At 38.6% G+C, this 24,829-nt stretch overlaps 1 protein-coding gene across 3 annotated transcripts in view; it reads right to left on the bottom strand.

Annotated features, from left to right (window-relative positions):
• The window catches only part of SEMA3D (semaphorin 3D), a 134,353-nt gene that overhangs the window by 47,065 nt on the left and 62,459 nt on the right, over nucleotides 1-24,829 (bottom strand). For all 3 annotated transcript variants that reach the window (XM_021539566.2, XM_021539570.3, XM_021539567.2), the window contains exons 4-8: nucleotides 17,290-17,352; nucleotides 15,558-15,677; nucleotides 11,128-11,221; nucleotides 7,714-7,842; nucleotides 1,766-1,908 (exon numbers count right to left, since the gene is read on the bottom strand). In XM_021539566.2, the coding sequence (XP_021395241.1) occupies nucleotides 1,766-1,908; nucleotides 7,714-7,842; nucleotides 11,128-11,221; nucleotides 15,558-15,677; nucleotides 17,290-17,352 (549 nt within the window). The remainder of the gene's footprint in view (nucleotides 1-1,765; nucleotides 1,909-7,713; nucleotides 7,843-11,127; nucleotides 11,222-15,557; nucleotides 15,678-17,289; nucleotides 17,353-24,829) is intronic.

The following is a 24,829-nucleotide window of genomic DNA, read 5'->3' on the forward strand; positions in this document are numbered from 1 at the left end:
CACAGTCATTAGGATTTCCTTACAACACATTTGCTTTCATTATGATAGCTTATCTCCCTTTTTCTCTAGGTAAAGGATCCTGGTTTTCTCTAGCCAATGTATCTTACTTTACTATACACTCTCATGTGCCTTGGCATGAAAATTTTGTCTATCAATTACTCCTAATGCATTAAGTGCTCTCTCATAATCAGCAAATGCCATGTCTAGCAGCAAATCATAAATGTTTGCATTTCCATTCTGTCATTAATCACTCTGCTGTGAAATATTCAACTAAAGATTATCCATTCTTTCATCTGGCTAAAAACCTACTAGAGAACTGATTTATGAATGAATGTTTTGTTATCTTAACACTTTAGGTCAAGGACAGAAGTGTGAAATGGCTGTGGCCACTGAAATCTCTGCTGGACTGCAGAGCAGCTGTAGATCTACACATCCATACACTTGTCCACTCTTTGTTTTCAGTGTGTGTCCACAGCTGAATGGGTGCTCTTCTCCCACACACATCTTATTGCAAATCAGAAACACTTTTGTTCATGTACTAATTTTGAAGTTTCTTGAGAAACTGCCAGCATAGTCACACTGCTCAGAAATTGCAAGTCAGTTAAAGCTTCTGAACAAAATCACAGAAATGTACCTACTGGTGTGACTTCTGTGGCGTTGCTCTTATCTAATTTATCACAAGATAAACATTTGCTCAAAGCTGATGTTTACTATGTTACTAATATGAAGGCAGCTTTCAAGTTTCATTTTCCTGATTTTTACCAGTGATTCCTGAAGACCCAAGGGCAGGATGGGAGCACTTCTACTAACTGCTTCTGTTACTACAGAATAGAGGGACAGAGTGTCCATGGGGACATGGGTGGATAGAGTGTGTTTAACACAGAAGTCTACAAACCTTTCTGCCACTGTGAGTAGAGACCTCAGTAAAACCATCAGGCTGCTAAACAGCAAACTACATTGACTGCTGGCTTCATGTGCAGGAATTATCTTTTTCTTCTCATCTTTTGAGGAGGCTTCTTCCCTTGACAGAGCTGCTTCTCCAAGAAGACTGAAGCTCATGAAAGCCCGAGTCTGTATATACCATTGGGGCACAAATCTTTCATATATGGCAAACCCAAAACCCAAGCAGAATGAAGGAGAAAGTGAAGGAGTTCATTCAAAGGATGTCAGGCACCAGCCAAATTAACTTTTTACATTGCAGGAGACCCAGGGTCTCATTCCTCCTGGCCACTAGGTCAAGGATTGCTCTTCTTCCAAAGGGAGGGAACCTCTAAGCAGATGTGGGTGTAGCTCAGAAACTGCATACTTCCTTAGCCTCCTCTCAACCCAGAAGGTTATCAGGAATGTGCAGAAACAAATGACTGATCCCAGCTCTCAGCAATGCCCAGGAATGGTGTATGGAGCCAAGCTAAGGAATAGGTTTGTACGTCCATGCATCAACGGGCACTTTCCACAGAACCACACCTTGCCACTGTGTACACTTTGACTCATCCATCCTCACTGGAAGCTCATGAAACAAAGCTCAACACTGTTGCATTGAAGGTCAATACTTTACTGTTTGGACATAGGGTTATAATTTATAAACTTACTAGCTTTTTAAAAGTCTATTTTTATCAAGTCTATTTTTTACTGAGTAATAGATAGCATTAGTAATCTATGTTCAGAAAAATTACTACAGTGACTCATTGGGTAACAAAGGGGAAAACATGTTTCTCACAGAAATAAAACAAAATTGCTTAATTTTTATCAAAAAGATAGTCCTCACCTTACAAACTCTCCCAACTCTAGAAAGGATTGTCTTGTCAGATGTGCCACTATCTTGTGATATTTCTCGAAAAAAGAAGTAGATTTTATCATCATCTGGGTTATAGGTATCTGGGATAGGAAAAGTTCCAATGAATTTCGCTCCTGGAAATTAAAAGAAAAATGGGGTTAAAATCTGAAGAAAAGCCTTAGTACTTGCTGTTAAACTCCACATTTATGTTACCTCTTTCAGTGAAATAAATATACAGATATGTAGCAGTGAGTTTTTTAATAACTCCAAGTGAAAACCACCACAGAGTCTGAAGTATTTGCTCTCAGGCTAATGTTTATGTGTATAGATCTTACTGCCACTTGCAAAAGTAAGCAGCACTGGTTATCATTATCTGTTTGGAAACAGAGTAACTCTCAGTACAAAGTATTACCTACACAAATCTGCCTTACTGCTCTGGCCACCAAAATGAAGCTAAGTAGATTTTCTGAAATGATCCGGTAAAATTTAGGTTAATTTAATTACTCATGGCAGCAGTTATGAATACAGAAATATACTATTGTTGGCTAGAGATAGCTTGCAAAGGAATGTTTCCCACATATCTGTGATACAGCAATCTTACTGACTATATCTACCAAATCCAACACAGTGCCATGCTGGAACTCCCCAGTCAGCACCACAAACTCCAGAACTGGTTGGTCAGTCTTAAGGACGCACGTCCTTGTGCTTGAAAACAGATTAACTATATCAATGTAATGGTTTGTTTGGGTTATTTAAATCTGCTTTTTGCAAAACATGCCTTGTTGTGGCCATTACATTATTCCTGGTCTCCTCCAAGGCAAGCGTGGGTGTCTGCCTGCATCTTGCAGGCATGCTTACATGCTTACTGGGCCAAGATGTTGCTCATTGCTCCCAAGCTCCCTCATCCATGGTCTTCAATCCTGCTCTACATGCTCACTAGTTGAGGGCTTTTGTTTTCAGTATTGGGATTATTTGTTTGTTTGTTTTCCTTGTAATTTTGCACTAAAATCATAAATTGAAGCAATTCCAAGGTCTATGACTGCAGCAGAGCAGCCAACAACCCTGCCTTGCACAAGTGAACCAGCTGCTTGGGGCAGTGATTTTTAAGACACTCCCCAGTGTGCTGCAATAGATGAGCTCTTCGGAGAGCACTTGGATCAATGATGTTTTTCTTTAAACAGAAGTGGCTATACAAATACAGTGCAAAGAGACCCTTGACTCTAAAATACATTCTTTCAGCAATAAAATACACAGTCTTTGTCCCCCAGTATCAGGTAGGCTGCAGCAGAAAGCAATAAGGAGGGTGGTGTAAGAATGCAGAGCAAACACAGCACACTGTTTATGTGGGGGAATACTATTATCAGCTTTCAATATATCTTCATGCCTTTGTCCTTTTCATAATGATTGTTACTTTATATTAGCCTTGAGGAATTTTCACCATGAACTCTGCAGTACACATAGAAGAAAAAGAGTCCTTGCTTCAAAAGTTTGCAGTCTGAGACAAAGAACCTGAGACAAAATGGGATTTGTTTAAGTGCTCAGTGTGCACCTTTGTGACAGAAGAATAAATTTATGGGTGAAAATAGTCACAGTGCTGCTTCCATTTTAAACCTTTCTGACACTAGAGAATGGTGTCAGCAGAAAAATGAAATGATGCAAGGATCAAGATCTATAAATTTAAGTTAGGCTTTCAAAATGAGCTTGAGGAAAATATTCCATTACCCCTCAGGGCCTGTAAGGCTATTTTGAAGATTAGATCTCTAAGCACGAATAAATACATAAATATGCTTCTAGTATGGTTTCCTAAATATATGGTTAGCAAAATAGCCATTTAAGTGGAAACCTGTGAAATTCTTCTATACCATGTTTTTGAAAGTCACATCCTTTTTTTCTTAATCCACATTCACAGAACAAAACCCTGAGTGTATGGGGGGTTGAAGATTAAACTTCATTGCTTTCCTTGGCAAGCTAAATGCAAAAATAAATGTCTCAATACCAATTTCTGGAACAGATTTAAAAGAATCTCTAATTAGAGTTAAAAGAACACCAATATTTAGCAACTTTAAATCACAACTGAAAACACTGAAGTTGAAAGTTAAATTAAAAGAGAAATACATTGTAAAGGATATGAAGATTAAGTGAAAATAATTAAATGGAACAGGTTATGATCTCAAAAGCACATAATGTTCTGCAATTGAGATCTTTGTCTCATCTTTTCTGACCCATCTATCCAATATATAAAAGTGCATTTAAACTAACTGTGAATTAGGTTTTTGGATTGTTTTAATGGGAGAAAAAACTAATGATGACGATTTTGAACTACTGTTTGTTTTCCCAGAGACAGAGCTATTTCTCCCACTATTTGCTTCAGCAGAAGCTCTTCCCACATGTTAAATAAATTCATGTCTAGATTGTATATAACAAAGCTGGGGATTAAAGGCATCATGAGCTCTGGCCATAGATGGTACACGTGTTGCTTGTGCTGTTTTTCATGTGGCCTTGTGGGAACAGCTGATCCAGCTGGTCCTTCACTGCTGGGTTGGTCCTTCACTGTTGGTTACCTGCTGGCTATCACTTCCTTCTGAAACCAGCAATGATTTTTGGCAGTGCAACCTATGGTGAACTTAGGCTCAGAAAAAGGCAACCACAAAGGAGTGCCTGCCCCAGAACTCAAAAAAAATGAAAAAGCAACCCAAAACAGTGGGAAGCAGCACCTCTGTGTAGTTGGGCTGCCAGAAATACATGGCATGACAGAATACAAAGCACAGTGCTTACCTCATTTACCATAACCACCTAGAAGTCAAGCTCCTAACCCATTCTCAGCCAGGTCCTCTCTCAGGGAGGGACAAAGGGACAATGAATAATCCTATTTTGAGACAGATTCCTACAATAGGCAGGGTGAGTCACCCTCTGGAAGTGTCACTTCTCTCAGTAAATTACAGAGGCAAGCAAGAGGACTGAGCTCAGACAGGATGCTAGCTTTTGCCTTTTAGAACTAAGAGAGCTGAATTGCATCCAAAGTTCGCAGGATATAAAGAACTCATTGCCTCCCAGACTTTGCCCTGGAAAAGACGACTAAATTGCTATGAAAAAAGTGAAAAGGAAAGAAAAAAGAGATGACTGCAATTCAAGGAAGCTCTCATTCCAGCTAAGGCCTTCTCTTCCTACGAAGGAGGAAGGAATGTGCAGCCGCTCAGTGGATGCCTGTGTGTAGGGCTGGCAGGGTGCTGTGCTCTGCCCACGGGGCTGGCACGGGGCAGACTCGGTTCCAGTGGGTGGCTTTGCCATCCGGAGAGGGGCCACCAGCCCCACGTGCCTTGTCCCCAGGAGAAGCAGCTCCAGGGAGCAGCTGTGGGAATGCCTGAGAGCCCAGCCCTGCTCCCCTCTGCTCCAGTGCCACCCTTGCAGGAGTACGAGCACGTGTGAGCCTGAGTCATGGGAAAGATTTGCTGCCTTCTTCCTTCCCCCTCTGTGGAGCTGCTATTCAGCCACCGAGATTAGGACACGTCTTAATTAGTCAAGATAGAGATGCCCTGCAAGGAACTGGAAGGTATCCCACGCATTTTTCCCTCATGCTTTGTCTTTACCTCCCTTCCCTCAGGGAAGGATAATTTTGTTTCCAGAAACAAGAGTAAGACTAAACTTTAAAAACATTAAGGTGCATTATAGCAAAACTTCCTTCGCCCTCTGAAGAAAACAAGCTGTACATTTTATGCTTATCCTAAGTAAAGCATGAGTCATGCATGGTAATAATTTATTTCCAATTGTATAATTATCCAAGTATGTACAACTTTTACTGGAGGTCTAACACATGCTTGGTAAATGGGCAGTAGACTTAGGAAAGAGGGGATTTAGATGAGATGGGAGTTTTAAATCTGAAATCAAGTAAATATTTTCTTTCTACCAGTGTCGGCTGAAAGCACAGAAGTATGTAATTGGTAACATTACACAATAAAGTGGAAATATATTGGCCACCCTATGGCTTATTGCAAAAATGATGCCGTCATTTCAAGTTGCATTTAAAATTTTCTCAAACCCTAAAAGGACTGTTTCAAAATATTAAAAACACCTAGTTTATGTCTATGCCTCTTAGTGTAACACTGAATGGATTGTGTTTATGAAGTCTTAGACAGAATTGTGGTTGTAGAGTTTTATATGGCTGGAAACAAGGTAAACCTGAAGAATATATAGGGTCTTCAGTGTTTATATAGTGTGGGGCAATTTTCACCTCACAGTCTAGCATACTAAAGCTGTTTTTCAGACCCAGACATATTAATATACTGTTCTCCTTAGAAAAGTTTCACAAATACAGATGCTTTAAGTGAAAACAGAATAAATCATGAATCAATCTAAATGAGAGAGGAAATGCAGATACCACCCTCCCCGAACTAAAACATCTAAACATTTCTCAAACCTACAGTTTATTCTGTTTTCTTGTACTGCTCCCTTGCCTCAAACTGCTCATGAAGAAACAATAGTAAGAGAAAGAAATGTTTAGAACTGTATTTTTAAGCTACAAGTTCTTTTGGACTAGGAACTGAACCCTGTAGTGCTCATCAAAGTGGATATCTACACTAATGATTACACCAGATGCTCCTCAAGGCCAAACCACAGTAAACCTTTGTTTTTACCTTATTACTGCATCCCTTAGGAAAGCAGATACCCAGTCACCTTTTCATGCTGATCATCTGCAGGCCATCAGTGATAAAACTGGATATGCAGTTGCATGGCTAATTAGAATTAGAGAACTGACTGCTGGAAGGACCCATCGTGGTCCATATCAAAGTCCATTTCTGCTCTGCACTGCACAAGGGGTGTGTGGAAACAAGAGATGAGATAGGAGAGGTGGGACAAGAAAGATTTTCAGCACAGGAAATGAAAGTGGGATAGGTCAGTGGATTCTTCAGCAGATTCAATCTCCTATTTGGAAAGGTAAACATGACTTTTAAATGGCTTTTTTTTTTCTCCTTATCTCACAGCAGAATTTCTGGAGTTATGGAGTTGCATCTAGACAGAAATTTAAGGTAACTATAAAGAAGAAGGAAGAGAAGGGGTAGGGAAAGTATTACAAAAAACAAAAAAAGAGAACATTTCATCTTGTCGATGTCTCAAAGAGTTAAGAGGCAAAATTATCCTTTTTAGAAGTTGTCTGCTGGGAAGACAACTTAACCCTGTGGTCAGCAGGCCCTGGCCTTACACTACACCCATAATAGTCACAGGCATCCTGAGCCAGAGCCAGTGTTGCCACATCTTTAAAGATAGTTAACAGCTAAAAGGGGGATGCTTTAATTGAGCAGGGTTAGTTTGTGAGTGAAGTTTTCCATGTTACTCTGTGTGTGGTTTGAGACTGGTTGGGTGCAAATGCAGCCAGTTTTTTAGAGGGTTTACTAGCTCACAATGTTTTTTAACGGGCAAGAAAAAGCACTGTTTTGCTTGAGAAGCTATTTTAGTGTGCCCTTAGTGGTTTTAAAATGATCCTCAGAGCAACAAAGGGTATTTTTCCCCCTAAAAAAGGAAAAGAAAAAAAAAATACCTCCTACCAAAAAATGTGGGATTTCTAGTCATTTCAATATGCTATACAGAACATCTTCTAACAAGTAATTGGAAAATAGAGTTTAAAAAAATTATTCTGACAAGACTGGATATAGAAAGCATTATTTCAGTTGTAGGATTTTACACAGATATACAGATCAAAGATGGAACCTATAATTAAGTCTTATGCTCCCACTCTTCCCTTAATTAGCATTTTCACCTCTGTGACTTTTCTCAAGTGCATTTCTGTTCCACTGAGCTTTTTAAGAAAGCCTACGTAATCTAAAGACTCCATGATACAATATCTATATTTATAGTTACTGGATATATATTTATATAAGTAAGGAGCTATTAACTTCAGAGGCAGGCACAATGCAAATGACAACAGCATATGTTTGGGATCTTACCAGTAAGCCAGTAATGTTCAGAAATGTCAGTTCTGATGTAATGATGGTCGTGAGAAGGGCCCAGAGAACGTGTCAGAGCAGTGTCTTTGCCAAGGAAATCAGAAGCTGTTCCAGCATAAAGATACTCATCTGCAAATGAAAAAGAAATAGCATTCCTACAGCTGTGGCATAAAAAAATTAATACTATTTACATTTTGTTGGGCGAACAACACCTGTGTTTAATTGGTCTACAAACTAATTGAATGCTTTAAAAATATTATTGGATTATATTTTAATGTTTTTTTTGGTTCTGTGAATTTATTTACATTTAAATGAGAGTGATATTTGTAATTATATGTCTGAGAAGTAATGCAGTCAATGCATAATTTTCAGATCTTTTAGGCACTCAGAAAAGTATATTTCCCAGGCTTTAATAGGTACTGGGCTCTTAAAGGTATAAAGGTCTATTTAATCTGAACTCCCTGTCCCATGCACCTGGGAGCCATAGGGAGGGCATGGCCACCTGTCCATTCCAGCTACCTCCTGTGTCCCAGGGCTGCCATGGATGGCCCTGATGGCTTTGCTGCTCCTGAGCTACAAAAATAGGAGGGATGCTTCCCCACTGGCATGTTGCAGCTTGACCCTCTCCTGGAGCAAGGATCTCCATCCAACAGTTAATTCACAAAGAGGAATTCAGACATAAATTCAGGGAATTTGTATTAATGGTAGGAATATGGCTACAGACACAAATCATCATCATTTTAACACAGAATGGTCTCACTAAAATAAATGACACATCTCACTTGAATAAGGCAGCCAGAATCACCTCACAAGAGCACTCAATCTATAACACAGTGCCCTGAGCTTGCTGCAACTACAGTCACTATTTGCTCTTCTGCCCCTTTTGTGCATTGCCATTTGGGCAATGAAAATGCTAAGAAATGCACTATATTTTCTGTTTTCCTTCAGATCTCAGTACATTTCAAAAAGAAGGAAAGACACTGTATCACCGTGAACCTTTTTCTAAACCACACAGTGCACTTTGAAAGACTCCTTTTTTTCTGAAAAATAACAAGCTTTATTGGTTAGACAGGGTGTTTTGGGTTTGTTGGGTATTTTTTCTTTGTTGTTTAATGCCTTGCAGAAAAAAATCCCTAGAATTCATAAAACCAAAAAAAGTTCATGTTCATAAATTATAATCTTATAAAAAGCTGCGTGATACATAAAAATCCCTTTCCAAAAGTTCTTTATCCAGGTTTTCTGGATAACCAAATCCAGGGTTGAGACATTTCAGAAGATCTTTTAGAGAGAAGCCTTTGTTGAGTGTGAATGCAGAATAAATACCATTCAACACTGACGTTTGTGCTTCCATTTGCGAAAGATGTAAATGCACTTAAAAAATAAGATCAAGGGGGAAAAAAAAATCAACAAACCAACCCACAACCCATGATCCACAAGCACTTTATTTGTCAAAAAAAGATCTTTCACCTTTCTTTTCACCTCATTATTATTGTTACTTCTGTATTATTTCCATGACAGTTGTGGAAAGCACATCTTTCAGACAGCATGTTGCCTTTGCAAAGAAACAACAGTGCATTCTGAAAGGTATTTGTCATAATGAGGAATGGGCAGGGTAATTGGTGTTTGCTAACTGACAGGCACTGTGTGATCGATACATCTGAAGGGCCAACAGAAAGTCTCCATCCTTGCTTAGGCTCTGCTGACAAGGCATTTTCAGCACTTCTCTTGGCATTTGGCATCTCTCATTCCAAGTTCCTGTAGCATCCTGAGCAGTTTTGGTGAGTGACAATTTGTAATAGAGGATGGATGATGAACAGATGGTTTTTTAGTCAAAAAAACTAGTTTTTCAAATTTATCTATAGGTTTACTTTAAGTGATATATCATGTAGTACTCAGATTACTTATTCTACAAAGAATGAAAATTACTCAATTGCATTAACTTACGTATAGGAGTGAAAATATAGTTAGATATTACTTAGCTCATAAATGTATAACTGAATAAAAAGTGTTCTCTGAATGATATAAGTAATCTTTACTGCCATTTGGCAGATAAATAAAAGTAGATGGAGAGAAGTGACATGCCAAGGTTTTTCTGCTCATTTGTGGCAGAAATGAGAAATTATCTCACCTGAGCTCCAGAGCAACATCTTATCCATGAACTATACTGCTTTCTTAGTTCATTTGGGAATAAGGTAACCATCCAAAGACAGACTAAAAACACATTCTCTGGTCAGTCCTGTAACTCTTTACAGTGGTCCTTGTACATTACTGTGAAGCACTTGACACTACCAGCAGTCAAAAAAGGAGTACTAGAATACCCTGACTATTAACTTTATCTTGCTCAAAAATTGTTATGCAGCAAAGTTCATGTCTTAGGTAGCTAAAAGACACCAGCTTCTTCATTTTACACGATTTAATACAACAGTCAAAGCATGAGAGTGCTACTGAAATTAGGCAATGCTGTAATAAATCACAGAGTTCTACTGCTTGCATTAAAAAAAAGAAAAAAGTTAAAGTTTCTGGACCCCCATTTTAAAAATAGACTTCACGGTCATTAAAGAGTACTAGGGGTCTCTGAGAAGAATAAGCACAGGCTTTAATCTATTGTTTTTAATAAAGGAAGTCCTGCCCCATCTGTAGGGTCAGAATCACAAATCATCTATCTTATTATCTGAGAATAAAGCCTGAACATTAGTCATATTCTTTTTATAACACAGAGTGACCGATACTTCAAAGCACTGTCACCACTGTTCTTTGGCTGCAAATGAAAACGTCATGGTGCTTCACTCTTATCTTGTATTCATATGCTCGACAGACAAGTTAAATGAAAATTGTCCAAAGCTATGAACCAAACCATGACAAAAGTAGCTCTTATAGTGATTTGAAATCCAGAGGTCAAGCTGACATTCCTTGGCCCCAAATGTCAGACCACACAGTGCTGAGATGCACGCAGCAGGCAGAGTGCACTATCTGCTCCCGGCTTCAGAAGTGGCTACTCGAGCAAATAGAAACCTCAGAAACGTATTTATGGAAATAGTGCATGTCAGCAGACTTCAAAGGGCAGAACATATTGATAATTGCAGAAAGAGGCCCACAAGGGCTTCAAACACTCTCTGTCCGTGTGGGTTTTTTTGTTGTCCTCTTAAAGGAGCAGTGACTGGGTGAGGGTGAAGCCGCCTTCCTGCCTGGCTGACAGAGGCTTCACTGCCATTCCAATGCCTCTGTCTGCACTGCTGCCCTTCCAACTCTCTGGTGTCTGCAGCCTGAAGGCTTCCCCAGCTCTGAGAGCACAAACCAGCCCTGGAAATATGACCAGTGCCAGAGAAGCTCCAGCAGTGGCATCTGCTGAGCCCCTGGGCTTGCACAGAGCCATCACAAGTCTGATGGCAGCACTTGGCTCTGGTGGTTCCTCACCTGCCATCACTGAAGCAAACGGCTGCTGGGGATCGAAGGGACACTTCAACCTGCCAGACTCCAGGTTCTGGGTATCCAAACGGAATACCATCTCCTGAGAATAAACACAAATTCATTATCTTGGTGTTGCTACAGAGAAAAACTCACTCAGACAGCCTGTTCTGCCAGCGTACAAAGTGAAGGTGTGTTGGATCATGCGGCTGTCATCTCACCATTGATGTTTACAGACTGTGTCTGTTTCATATCTGGAATTTTTCACTCAGTGTTTTACTGTATCCTGGTCACTCTATAGTGAAACACAAATCTTATAAAAAAACCACAATTTTTTTTCAGAAAAAAAGAGATGCATTGTTCATTTCTACTCCAATTAAAAGCTGGATTATATTAAAAAGGCACTGGCTTCTATTTGGGAAAGTGCTGATAGACTGTATTGCAACAGGAGACCCTGAAGGGATTCTGGCTGACTGAAATTTCTCCAGGGACTGCTGAATAATGTTCACAACAGACACAGTTCAGACCCTTTTAAAATGAAAGCAGCATATGCTCTCTCTTATTATTTTTAACAAGGCTAAAGATACAAGAGATATCAGAATAGCTTCTTCCTTCTAGTTTCCAAATATGGTATGATTAATTCCTGGGCCACAGAACAAGAGCATAGAGGAAGATAAAGAAAATAAGTTATTTAAAAATTATTGACAATGTTTTCAGTGAGAAATCAACAACTCCATTCCTGTAGGCATCCATTTGAAGCTTTATCATAGTTTTGAATTGCCAACATGGATTTTTTTACTTGCCCTTTCAATGGTTTCCTGAAAGTGCAGTTAACCTGAAATCCATAGTGAGTCCTGCTGAAGGCAAATTGATAGCTCAGAGGAGTAAAGTGAATTCTCTGCAGGTGTAGAGACTTCATCTTCAGAATTATGCTGCCATTCAGAGAGGAGAGATTGCCTACAGAAGTGCTTTTAACATGTTTTCCTTTAACATGCTTTCCTACCTAAAGTGATATTTAAAATCCCAGTAGTGCTCAGAAATCTAATCAATGTATTATAGAGACAAAAATTCAAAATTTAGTTTAAAAAAAAAAATCAAAACATCTCCATGATTTCAACAAATAAAAATGGGTGAAGTGATTTTAGTTATTTTAATTTTTCCATATCTCTGCCTAGCAAGAGGCCAGGAGAGTACAAGTGACAAGCAAGTATGTCCAAAGATGGCCACATAGGATTAGACTTCACAACACATTAATTCAATTCATCCTTAATGCACTTCAGATTATAAATGACCAAACCTTTCTATGTTATTGAGGTGCCTCCTAAACTCTCTAGGCTCAGAAGACAAAAGCCCAGGATATTGAATAATTAAGCTCCTTAAGAGAAAAGAAAAATCAATTCCAATCTGGGAACATAAATTCAATTTCCTCCAGCAATCCTAGCTCATAGGAAGTGGAATTTAATCATCAAAAAACTCGTTACCTTCCCAAACCTGTGGAATATCAGGACAACCAAATTCTCAGGCTGATGAAGTGAGTACAGCAAGGACAAAACTAAACTAAAAATTAGCAATTTTTTTCTGACAGTGCTGGTGTCCCATTGTTCTTTGTTTCTAGGATGTGGAAGCCTGAGCTGCCCAGAGAACCCTTGCCTTATCACATGTGAAGAGGCTGTCTGCAAGCCCAGCAGTACTCAGGGGACCAAGGGAGTTACAGATCAACATCAAATATTTCAGACTTCACCCAGACAAACTAATGGAGACACTACCAGGCATTCACACAGAATTAACCTCCTGCTTTCATTTCGGGCAAAGCTTTCAAAGAAAAGAGCATCCCTTGGAGAGCTGTGGCTAACAGCACCAACCAGGCCAAGCCTCTTCTTCACCAGCCAAGAGAAGTTTTGGCAGCGAGTCGAGCAATAACAAGACGAGAACTTTAATCCCCTTTAATTGTGTGATCCCGTTGGGGATTTGTACTGCTTCAAAAGCAGTGTCTGCTGTGGTTTTGAGTCACCTGATCCACACTGCTTCCCTCTCTGTTTTCACAGCACTGGCACTGGCCAGGAGAGCACTGTGCAGATCCACCAGCAGCTTTCAAAGGTCAGCAGAACACTGCCTGGCTTCCCAGCCTCCATGAGGCTATCTCAGGGTCTGGTTCTCCCAAGCATCCCACATCTTCCTGGAGAGGTTGCTAATTACCAGACATTCATTATCTGTTATTATAACCCAGATATTTAAATTTTTTAATTTTTTTTTTAAAGTTGAGGGACGGAAAAAAGAAAAAATTCTAAGAGAATGTATTTCCTGGCTTCAAATCCTACCAGAAGGTATTTTCAACTGCCTGTCAAATTCATATCACTGTGCCTATCCTCAGCACCCTCCTGCCTTGTCACATTTATCTGGAGAGGCGGTGGAAGGATGGTGGCTGAGGAGTGTTTGGGCCTCCAAGAAGGAAAGGGGAAATATGCCTGATGCCATGCAAGGCTGATAAGTCAGTTGGAGGCTGTAGAAGAGGCAGGAGCAGTGCTGAACACTGTCCAACCTAGCCCTGCAGCTGAGCAACCAGGAGGAATGTGGGAGAGGCAGGACTGGGGGACAGTGAGGGGATTAGGAAATACAATACCAGGATTCTTCTTCCATTTCCTCTCACAAGGTAATTGGTCATGTCTAGCTGAGACAGACCCCTTGTCTAGACTGGCTGCTGGACTGAACAGTCAGACCAAATCCATAATTTCATAAGGTCTGGTGAAAACAACTTTCACAAATGAAGTAGATGAAATGAAGTAGGGCAATGATAGAGTGAATAAGGAATCTTGTTAATGACCTAGAGGTAAACCAGAGCCTTATTTATACTCTTGCTGAGAGCTGTTCTGTCTATTCAGCTGTGTATTTGATCATCCAGCTAAGAAATCAGCATGATACGAGGGATCTAAAATTTCAGTTGCTTCAACTGGAATATTTAAAGCAGCAAAGCAAAGAAGTAAGCAGCAAAGCAAAGAAGTCTACAGAATTATTTAATTGTAAGCCAAATTATACACCATATACCAGACAATACCAGGAGCATTAATGGTTTGTTAGGCAAAGAACACTACTGTGTAGATTTCTCACAGCTTCAGTTTTCTGTTAAACAGGAAGCCCCTCTGTGAGTTGGTCATCCAACCCACAGATTGTGGGGTACATAACAACAGATCTCAGCCTTGGCAAGCATTACTCCCCTTTTTTTAATTCCATGAGGATCTGCCCTTGATTCCATGTATAAGTGACAGAACAAGGTGGAATAACTTTAAATTAAATAGGATAGGTTTAGATTAGATATTGGAAAGAAATTATTCCCTGTGAGGATGGTGAGATACCAGCACAGGTTACTCAGAAGCTGTGGGTGCTCTATCTCTGGAATTATTCAAGGACAGGCTGGACTGGGCTTTGAGCAACCTGGTGTAGGGGAAAGTGTCCCTGCCCATAGCAGGTGGGCTGGAATTGGGTGATCTTTAAGGGCCCTTTCCACCCAAACCATTCTGTAATTCTTATTCTGTTTCAGGTTAATCGATTTAGTAACTTTAGATGTCATTTCTTATATTCTAGAATTTTACCCAGCCTCGAAGAAAAGAGAAAGCTATTTCTATAGCAGCATAGGAAGCCTGCACCACAGGCAACCAGACAGGTCACATCTCAACACTGTCTGAGAACAGCGCCAGTGGAATAAATATAGCCAAGGTGTGATACATATAAGAGTTAAAATAGACTTGTGTACTAAGTGGCTGCTAGACACAACACCAGAATTCTTCTGTTTTGGGGGTTAGGCCTCAAACATTTACCGCTTAGTATAGAGATTTCTTTGTCATCAGCAAATGAAGACCAGTCAGCTGCTAACTTCAGCTCAGGAATATGCCACTAGTGATGGACAACACCCAACACCTCCTCAGTGACCAGACTGCAACACATTGCAAAGTCCTGAGACACTGTCCCTGCACTCAGGCTCAGAGACCCTTTTCTAAGTGTTCATTAATCTCATGCACAAGGCATAGGAATCCATCTGTGGGCCAAGGGTATATGTACATTAAAAGATAGAACTACAAGTTTCATCTTGAACTCTGAATGTATGTGCGTAAGGAAAGTATGTGCAGCCGTTAGTTACTAGAAAGGAAGACATCTGGGTTAGATGTTCTCTTCACTTAGTTAATCACATGGAAGTGTCATACCAAAGAACTTTGTGTATTAAGCCTGAGGAAAAGTGCTTTGTTCAAAAGTGATATGCACATACCAAATGTGAGAACGAGAGTTCCCGTCTGACCCAGAGAATCCACCATTTACCCTGCTATTTATGCAAGCTGCTGTCAGGTCATTTTTTACACACTCACATAGTATTTTCCAATCTATGATGAATGCTAAACAAGATGAGGGCTATTCCTTGACATGTCATACTAGTGAGAAAGTTAAATTACCTCTTTGTGAGTTCCAAGTTCAATGTATCCACACAGAGGGTGAAACGCTCCTGTGCCACAGACATAAACATGGGTCCGGTTGTATGGCTGAAGAACACGGATAAAATTGGCACAATCTGCCTGTTGGAAAAAGAAAGATAAAGGTTAATTTTCATGTTTATTCTTTTTTTCCACGTTATACATTCTACTAAATTACAGCCATAGCACTGGTGTACTTAAAACTACTGTAGCAGGGACTGTTTATGAAGTAGTTCAAAGCTGTGACAACTACAATTTGACAGCAGCTATCTACCAGGCAGTTCATCAATCAGACATGCAAACCTAATTCTGCTGTAATGCTTACAGCCACAAGAAGCTGTGTGCTCACAGCACAGCTTGGAGGGTATCTGTTCAGCCTGTGTCCTGGCAAACAACACCTGCCAACAACTGGGCAGAGGTGACAGAGCCACTGGGTTTGTCTGGCTACCAATCCTCCTGCCTTTGCTTCCCAGCTCAGGGTGTTTAACACCAAAGATTACATGATTAAAGTAACTGCGCTGGGCTGAAAGGCTTCAACGCACTTCAGTGGGTGTGCTTTGTCTCTGCACCAGCCACATCTTACTGGTGACTTTTACTTGGTTATTTCTGAGTCCAGTGGGCTGTCCTGGATCTAGCTGGGCTTGGTCCTTGCTGAGCAGATGCTGTGTGCTCCTAGGATGATACATGGGCTGGAGGAAAAGGCTTGCTCTAGCTTTCCCCAAAATGAAATTAATACAGAAAAACAAAACAAGTATTTCAGAGGGAATACACAAGATCTGTTCATACTTTCAAGACATCACCCTACACCTAAGTGAGAGTCCAAAACAAATATTTCCCTCCCAGGACCCTTTCAGTCTTCTCTTAGTATAGAAACAGAATAAATCTTCCATATACACCACTATAAGAAAATTTCCAGTGCTCAACAAAGGTGTTGTTTAGGTTTTGACTGCTGTAAAGACAATGGTAGCAACAAGTTAGCATAAGAAATTGAAATTCTTCAGGTAGAGAGCTGAGAGTGTTTTGAGCTGCAATCTACCTTGGTAACTGACATGCTGGATAGAAATTAGGACATTTTTCTGAGACAAAATGAAAAAAAATATATTTTACAGCCAGAAAATGTTTACATTTATAGAGGGCTCTAGACACATGATGTAATCTGTCATAAGTAAAACATATAAAAGTTGTATTGTATACAAGTATGTACCTTAAATATACTTCCTAAAGAAAATTTGTGATTTGTGGTTCCACAGAAAAGCCACTGAGTCTGAAATTTTCTTTTAACCCTAACTCAAGCAGTCTGCAAGTTAAGTTGATTTTTACACTGCTCTACTACTCTGTTTCTTTAATGAATTATAATGAAGTTACATTCAGGACACTCCCAAGAAAAAAAGAAGCATTTTAATGTGAAAAGAGAAGATTTCATGGAAGTTTTGCCTGATATACATTTCTGAGGTAAGTCCATTAATCTCTCAGCTGCATTTATTACATCAAAGAAAAACTTAGATGATGATTGCTGGCTGCAATATTGATTTTTTTAAAATATTAATATTAAAAAACAATAGAAATGATTTTTTTTTAATTAAGAAAAAACACTTAAGACATTAGTTCAGAAGAAGTGTAACAAGACCTTACTAATGCATTTTTTGCATTTACTAACAAACACACAGATATTAATAAATCTCAGCAATAATAAAAAAATATACATCATACTTACCTGGGCATCTTTCCCAGCTAATTTGCATAATTCTACCTTTTCTTTTGCTGCAGGCCAGTAAATCTGTAACATAGTTAAAATAAAACAAAGATTATGAAGATTAGAACCTGTCCTGTGACTGACAGATTAATTACTCCATGAATAAACAGTTAAAACAGATTTATGCAGGTTGAAAAACCTTGCCTGTAAATTGAAATGAAAATGACTTCAAATACAAGATTCCATGACAAAAAGTTACAAGGTTTCAAATCAACCCCACCGATCTTTGTTTATTTCTTCATTGGCTACGTGTACTTTTTAAAAGCATTCAGTTAATCTGGCCAGGGCACCTTGTCACTATTATGTGTTTTCCTCAAAGTTATGATGAGCCAAATCATCTGAAAACTAAACTGATTGCAAAGCCAGGCAAATTACATTTGTGAAGAATTTAGGCCAGTGGACTTGGCATAACTGTTATAAAAAAAATACTTAGCTCTTTCTGCCAATTTTCAAATGAAAAGAATTAGGTTCAAAAAACTAAGGATAGCTCAAGGGAAATTAGTAGAACAAAAAGTACATTTGACAGAAATCAACAGTGCGTGGTTTAAAAATGTCACCCATCAACATTAACTGAGTTTACTGAGAAAATGAAACAGAAGTTTAGAGTAGAATTGCAGACCTTAGATAATTGGCATTAAATATTGATATAGTTTCTCTTTCTTTTTTAATCTGCCCTGAAGAATTCTATAAAATGGGTTTTGATGTAGATCAATCCAGATGGCAAAATACTACCAGTTACTGTAATCCAAATTATGTAAGCGAAGAAATATAAATGGACAACAGCTCAGGTTCTGCCTCATTTATTTCAATTAAGCAGTCAAGACAAGATATGATTGAGTACAGGTTTGATCCTAATAAATTTAAAATAGAAGATAAATACAAATTCTTCTACAACAATATTGATAAAAATGGGTATTTTTTACTTCTAATTTTGACAAGACAAAACTGTTATTTCTTATAACTAATAGTAAAAACACTACAAACCACACTACTTTTTAAGCAAATATTGATTAGTACATTGTTGCAAGTCCCAGGCACCAGCCAGCAGGTCATTAGTAGCCACAAATGCTTTAGAATAGTCTCCAGTCATGCTTTACAAAATCTTTAACAGCAAATATATAAGAATGAAGAATTGTTGTAATATGCATCAGAAATAAAAACATCAAGGAAGGATGCACAACCCAATGGCATACAGGAATAGTTGACTGCTGTCATATTCCCTTTCACCCAGCTGTTGGCACCTTGTAGAAGTGGCTTGACGTACACAGGCTCAGTCCCACGTGGGTAAGAAAGCAAAAGCCAGTGTCCTGTGTCATATACCTTTATTTCCCAAAACCTATAGTCACTGTTTCTCTCAGTCTGGAAGCACTTTGATTTTACTTCTTCCTCTTTGATTCCCAGTGAAAATGGATTTATTGGATTTCTGCAAGGAAATTAATTTCCTCTCACATGAATTTAGTTACCTTTCTGATAAAAACCTCTTAGTAGAGATAATGAAGTTTGAGTTACTTAAACCTTAACCCTCTACAATATTTACAAAGAGTCAGAGATAAAACAGTGTAGCGGCATGGCAGTACTGGAGCATAACTTTGCTTTCCCAGGGCATTTTTCTCAGAATGATGTGGTCATCATTCTGACCACATACCTCTGAATGAGGTATAAAAAAAAGCAATCTGAAATCAGCTGTGCCAGGGCGTGTGGGTGGCACAGTGCACAGTGCCAGGAAGCACAGAGGAAAGTACTGGGAATATCAGGAAGGGCTGAAGGTAGGTCCAGTCTGGTCTCTGCCTGGGCAGAGTGGGATGCGTCACCACTGCAACACAGGTTGAGTTTAAGAAGAAAAGCTGATGAAAATGTACCAGTGAAGAAAAGCTGATCAGAAGGAAGAGATAGATGAATGCGAGATCATAGATCTCCAAACACACCTGGCCCAAGGAGATTTGTCTGAGCTGTCAGTTCTCTTGTACATAAAATTTATGACCAATTCTCTCCAAGATGCCTGAATCATTTATAGCAAAGCCTAGAGGCCAAGGGGCTTGGGAGATGTCTGGCAAAAGTTTAGTTATCCAATTAGGCAGACAGGATGTCTCTTCAGGATTTTGAAATGCTCAGCTCTCCTTGTCAAATACACAGAAGAACTGGAGGAGTTAAAAACAGAGACATCTGCTTCGAGGCATCAGAAGTGTTAATGGACTTGACTTATTCTCCATTCTTCTACAGATTCCTTCATGGAAATTACTGTTTGTCCTACAAGGCGGAAATACACACACCCCCACTTGTATGGTAATTGACCACAGACAATTATATTAAAAAATCAATTGTTTTACTCTCTAGTTACTCAACAGACTCAGTATTTAGCATAATAAGGCCACATTAGACAATGAAAAGGGAAGGTAAGTGGTCCAACTTGAAAATCAATTTGTAATTATATATGGGGTAGTAAAAGTGGTATTTATTTGCATTACATCTAAGAAATGAGAGGTTCCCAGAAACTGTCAGTTCTAAATTGTAATAGATCAAGAAAATTGCATAATAAATAATGAGTTGATGTGCTGAGCAAGAAAGCATAAACCTCATTTTTTTATTACAGGACATGCTGTGTAACAGTACCACAGGTCTGGTTCCCTCCAACCCTGACACAAGTAACATTACACATCTGTATTGACTTTTCTGTAGGGGGTGAAATTAAGTTTTACTGTTATATTTAATTCTGATGAGTTACTTAGTTTTACAAAATCCCAAAAAAGTAAGACCATATGCTTCTGTAGTTTCTGTTAGATTTAAAATCATTGCGCTTTAAAATGGTTTGAAGCTTTGAAATTGGTAAATTTTTAATATTTTTTCTATTTACATGCTTTATTCACAATGGTAACAACTTATTAACAAATTCTATTTTTTTTTTCCCAAATTCCTCAATAAACAAAAACTTCAAGGAATGGAAACAAAAGACAGATAACCAGGCACTATATATTAAAGGTGACAACAACATTGACTTAAGCTATAATCATTTTGTGTTACAAACAGTACAAATTATATATTTAATATATTTTATAGTATATATGTATCTGTATTTGAAATGTCTGGAAAAATCTTAGAATAGCTTAATGGAGTTATTGAATTTAAGGCAAGAATGCAACTAGTTGGAATATGTGAACTGTATACTTAAATAGAATTCTTTTCTTAATCTTCAGTTTATTTTCATTTTAAAATAACCATATCAAAATACCAAAGGTTGGCTACTGTCATGATTTCCAGATTTTATCTTCTATTGCCCAATTAAAAAAAAAAAAAAACAACAACCTTACCATTAATTTTAAATCATTCTTCAAATATTTTCTTAATTTTAGCAACAGGAAAGAAATTAAATTCTCCTAATAAATGAAAGTTAATAAGCTCTTTACTATCAGAGAGAAAGAATACCTCCCAGGAGTATGAAATTAAGCAGTACATAAGCATAGGACAGATAAGGTATCACTTTAAAGGGTAGATGGAAATTGATTTCTGATTGAAAGAAAACATTTAAAACCACAAAGGTCTTTCTAAATCAGGAGCAGCATATTTCTAAAAGTAACATTTTCCTGTCCACTAAATAGTCATTTTTACTATGAGAAAGGAATGAAAAGGAAAGAAAAAATTGTTAAAAATGTGTATTGTTTATATATAGATATATAAATTGGCATGTGGATGCTGTATATATATATAAATATATATACATATATGTATATAAATATATACACATATATGTATATACCTATGTGTGTGTGCATGTATATATATATATATATATAAAATATATGGATCCACCCTTCTCATTCCAAAAGAGCTGTTATCTGTCATCAATTAATAATACTGATATTTTGCTCATTTTTCAGTATCTATGTATCTATCTCAGTATCAGATTTTGTTCCTAAGATAACACTTTAGACTATAAATCCTTAGGAGAAGGGGTTCTCAAAATAAAACAGTTAAGTCTGATTGCAAAAAAAAAAGTTGTGTGAAATTACAGCTTTTTCATTAATCACTTCTAGATAGGCTTCTAAATCTAGCACGGTGCAGGACTTCATAAAATGAGTGGAAATGTTATATATTGTCCAAAATACAAAAGAGGAAGACCGTAAGCTACCTAAACAATTAAAAAAACCATTGGTCTTCATCTGTTTGTAAGGTTTCAAAGCAAGTTTTTAGTGAGGGAAGAGATAACACAAGTTTCCAATGAAAATGGAGTGTGGTAGAGAAAACAACATAACTTGGTAAACAGACATTGGTTCAGTCTAATATTGTACTTTAGTACTTTAATAACCGAGCTGAAGTGCACTAAGGTGCTAGAGCTGCTCTTCCCCATGGCTCCACTTAAGTATTTACTAAATTGTCACGTGGAAACAATTAGCGCAGCTGCAAAAAACAGGCACTAGTACAAGAAAAAAAATGGTCTAATAAGTAAAGAACTTGAGGTAGAAAACTACTCATGAATTTCCTCAAGGAACAGTGTCAGAGCTCATCCTGTTTCTTGTACCCTTCAGCAGCCTTGATAAAAACCCAGAACTCTGCCACGACACATGCAGGTGACAGAAAGTTGGAAAACACCACTAATACAAGTGGGGTTAAATTAGGAAGGAAGAATCAAAGGGCTCTGAAGACCAGAATTATAAACAGCCAGAGGAAATGGGTATAAAAAGCTCATAAATAAATATATATCATAGATCACAGATTTTAACAAAAATTAAATCTGAAACATTGGAGTAACAAGGATCTGTCCCACAGCAACAACATTCCTAAAGAAGTTGCATGAAGTATCCCAAAGGGCCACTTAGAACAGCTGGGTTACAAAAGGAATAACTGCTCCATGAGGTAGGTGGTGCTGATAGCAGGGAGTGAGACCAATTGACCAACGTGACTCCTGCCAGTTTCACGTCCCCACGACAGCCACGCTCATGCCAGCAGCAAGCACTTGAGTGTCCCACTGAGGCTGTCGGCTTTCAGCAGCCCTGGGGCTTTCACCAGAGCCTCTCCCGTGCCCGATGCACGTGCTGCTGCACTTCTCAGTCAGTGCAGCCCCTGGCACCAGACACCCCAATGTGGTGGTGACCTTATTGCTCCCTACAGCGTCCTGAAGGGAGGTTGCAGACAGATGGGGGTCGGTCTCTTCCACCAGGCAGCAACTGGCAGAACAAGAGGACACAGTCTCAAGCTATGCCAGGGAAGGTTTAGGTTGGATATTAGGAAAAAATTTTTCACTGAAAGAATAATAAAATACTGGAATTGTCTTCCCAGGGAGGTGGTGGAATCACCATCTCTGGATATGTTTAAAAAAAGACTGGACTTGGCACTTGGTGCTATAGTCTAGTTGTGGTGTTAGGGCATAGGTTGGACTTGATGATCTTAGGTCTCTTCCAACCTCATTATTTTGTGATTCTGTGATTCTGTGAAGTGCTCGGCTAGTGGTGCATGGAGCACCAGCAGGGTGTATCCCTAGCAGGAGTGAAGGACATCAGCTGATCAGCACCTCTCAAAACACTCACACACCAAATCTGGGGCCTGGTGAGAAAGCGATTGCTCCCTTCCTATTTTAAAGGAATAAAAAGTGATAAAAGCATTTAGATGAAAACACAGATTTTTAACAGCTGCTTGATGCAGAAAGAGAAGGCCAACTTTCTTTCCTTGTTTCATTCTGTGTACTAGATATTCATCATACTGATGCTTGAGGTAAGGTATGCAATAAAATTACAGCTTTCTGGGCATCAAAATGTCTTATTAAGGCTTTGTGAAGCATGTACACCATAACTCAGAAGCTTAGGCTCATTGGTATGGGTAAATTCCCCATATGACAGTCCCAACTGCAGTTTCCAAAGAACAAAGCCAGATTGAGTTGTAAACCCTTTGTCACATTGGCATATGCAATATACTCCCCCTAAGAAAATCTTCTCCATGAAAAACTACTCCACTGTGTGAAAAAAAAAAAAAAAAAAAAAAAAAAAAAAAAAAAAAAAAAAATCATGGCTTAGCTCAATGGGACCATAAAATGAATACAGTAAAGAGGCAACATGAGCCAAACAGACTGAAGTAAACCAGGATACAGTCTAATCCTAGTTTTGTTACTGCCTTACTATATGTGACAGTCAGGTCTCAATTTTCCCACCAGTAAAATAACAATAATGTGACTTTGAAAAATTTATTTTCTTGATTTTCTGAAGAAGTTTGTAATTCATAGCTCAAAAAACAAAAGCAAAGAAAAACAGTAAGATCAAGGAGCACTGAGAAAACATACAGCAGTGATCCAATAAGAATGTCCCCCTGCTGCATAAGACAGTATCACAAATGTCATGCCCCAATGCAACAAGAGTGGGTGTTCAAGGATTGCATCCTGAGAACTAGGACATTTGTCACTGCTGTATACTGACCCCAGGCCACTTCACTGAAAATTACTGCAAGCACTAAAAATTTACTGAATTTCCCAGAAAACACTGGAAAGAATTTAATGCATTCTGTGTATTATTTAGTGGAAAACAAAGAGTGTTACAATTATCACAGAATATTCTGAGTTGGAAGGGACCTACAGGGATCATTGAATTCAACTCTTAAATGAATGGCCTGTACAGGGAGTGACTCCATGACCTTGACATTATTAGCACCATGCTCTAACCAACTGCACTAATTAACGAGAAAATAATCTGATTTTAGCATACCATATTTATATACAGGTTGTTCTCTATAAATATCTCACATTTGCTGCATTAATGTGGGCACTATGGAAGCTCACAGCTTGGGGAATTGGACAAATTGTTGTCACACACAAATCTTGACAGGAATTTTATCCCAAGCAGGTCTTGTAACTGACTCCCACTGTAATTGCTGTACTCTGGAATTCAGTATTTTGAAGTCATCAGCAAACAAAGGAAGCTGATACATCTACGTTTCTCATCTATATTTCTCCCTGAATTTGAAAACTAACTGGGCTGTCCTTAGTGTTTTTCAATCTAGCTTTCTTTATAGCAGTTTCATCAAGGTTTAGCTAACTCCCAGAAATACTTAAGAGATCCTTAATAGCCAAGAATGTATCCTTAATATTTTTTACATCTGCCACAGACCTTTACCTATAGTACTATTTCCCATACCTGCAACACACATCCATGAAATAAATTAACCAGAATTTCCATCTCCAATTCTTTCATAGTAACAGAAAATAGGATACATATAATCTGATGTAACAGGATGGGGGAAAGAGAGAATATGAGACTTGTTTCAAAGTGATTTACAACACAGCAGGAATGCCAGTGTCAGTGCATGGCATTCTTTATTTTCATGGAGCTGTCAAACTGAGTAAAACGCACTGGAAGTCAGAGGAAAATAAAAGTTGTGTATTTGGAAGACACAAGATTTTGGTAGCTTAAATTTGGCAGGTGGCTGTTAGAATGAAACCTCATATTAGAACCAAATGGGCTTTAATACTGCATCTGTCTGCAACAAAGGAACATCTCCACATGCCCCAGTTCTCCTCTTAAAC

Source organism: Lonchura striata, chromosome 5 (genome assembly GCF_046129695.1).
Source record: "Lonchura striata isolate bLonStr1 chromosome 5, bLonStr1.mat, whole genome shotgun sequence".
NCBI lineage: Eukaryota > Metazoa > Chordata > Aves > Passeriformes > Estrildidae > Lonchura > Lonchura striata.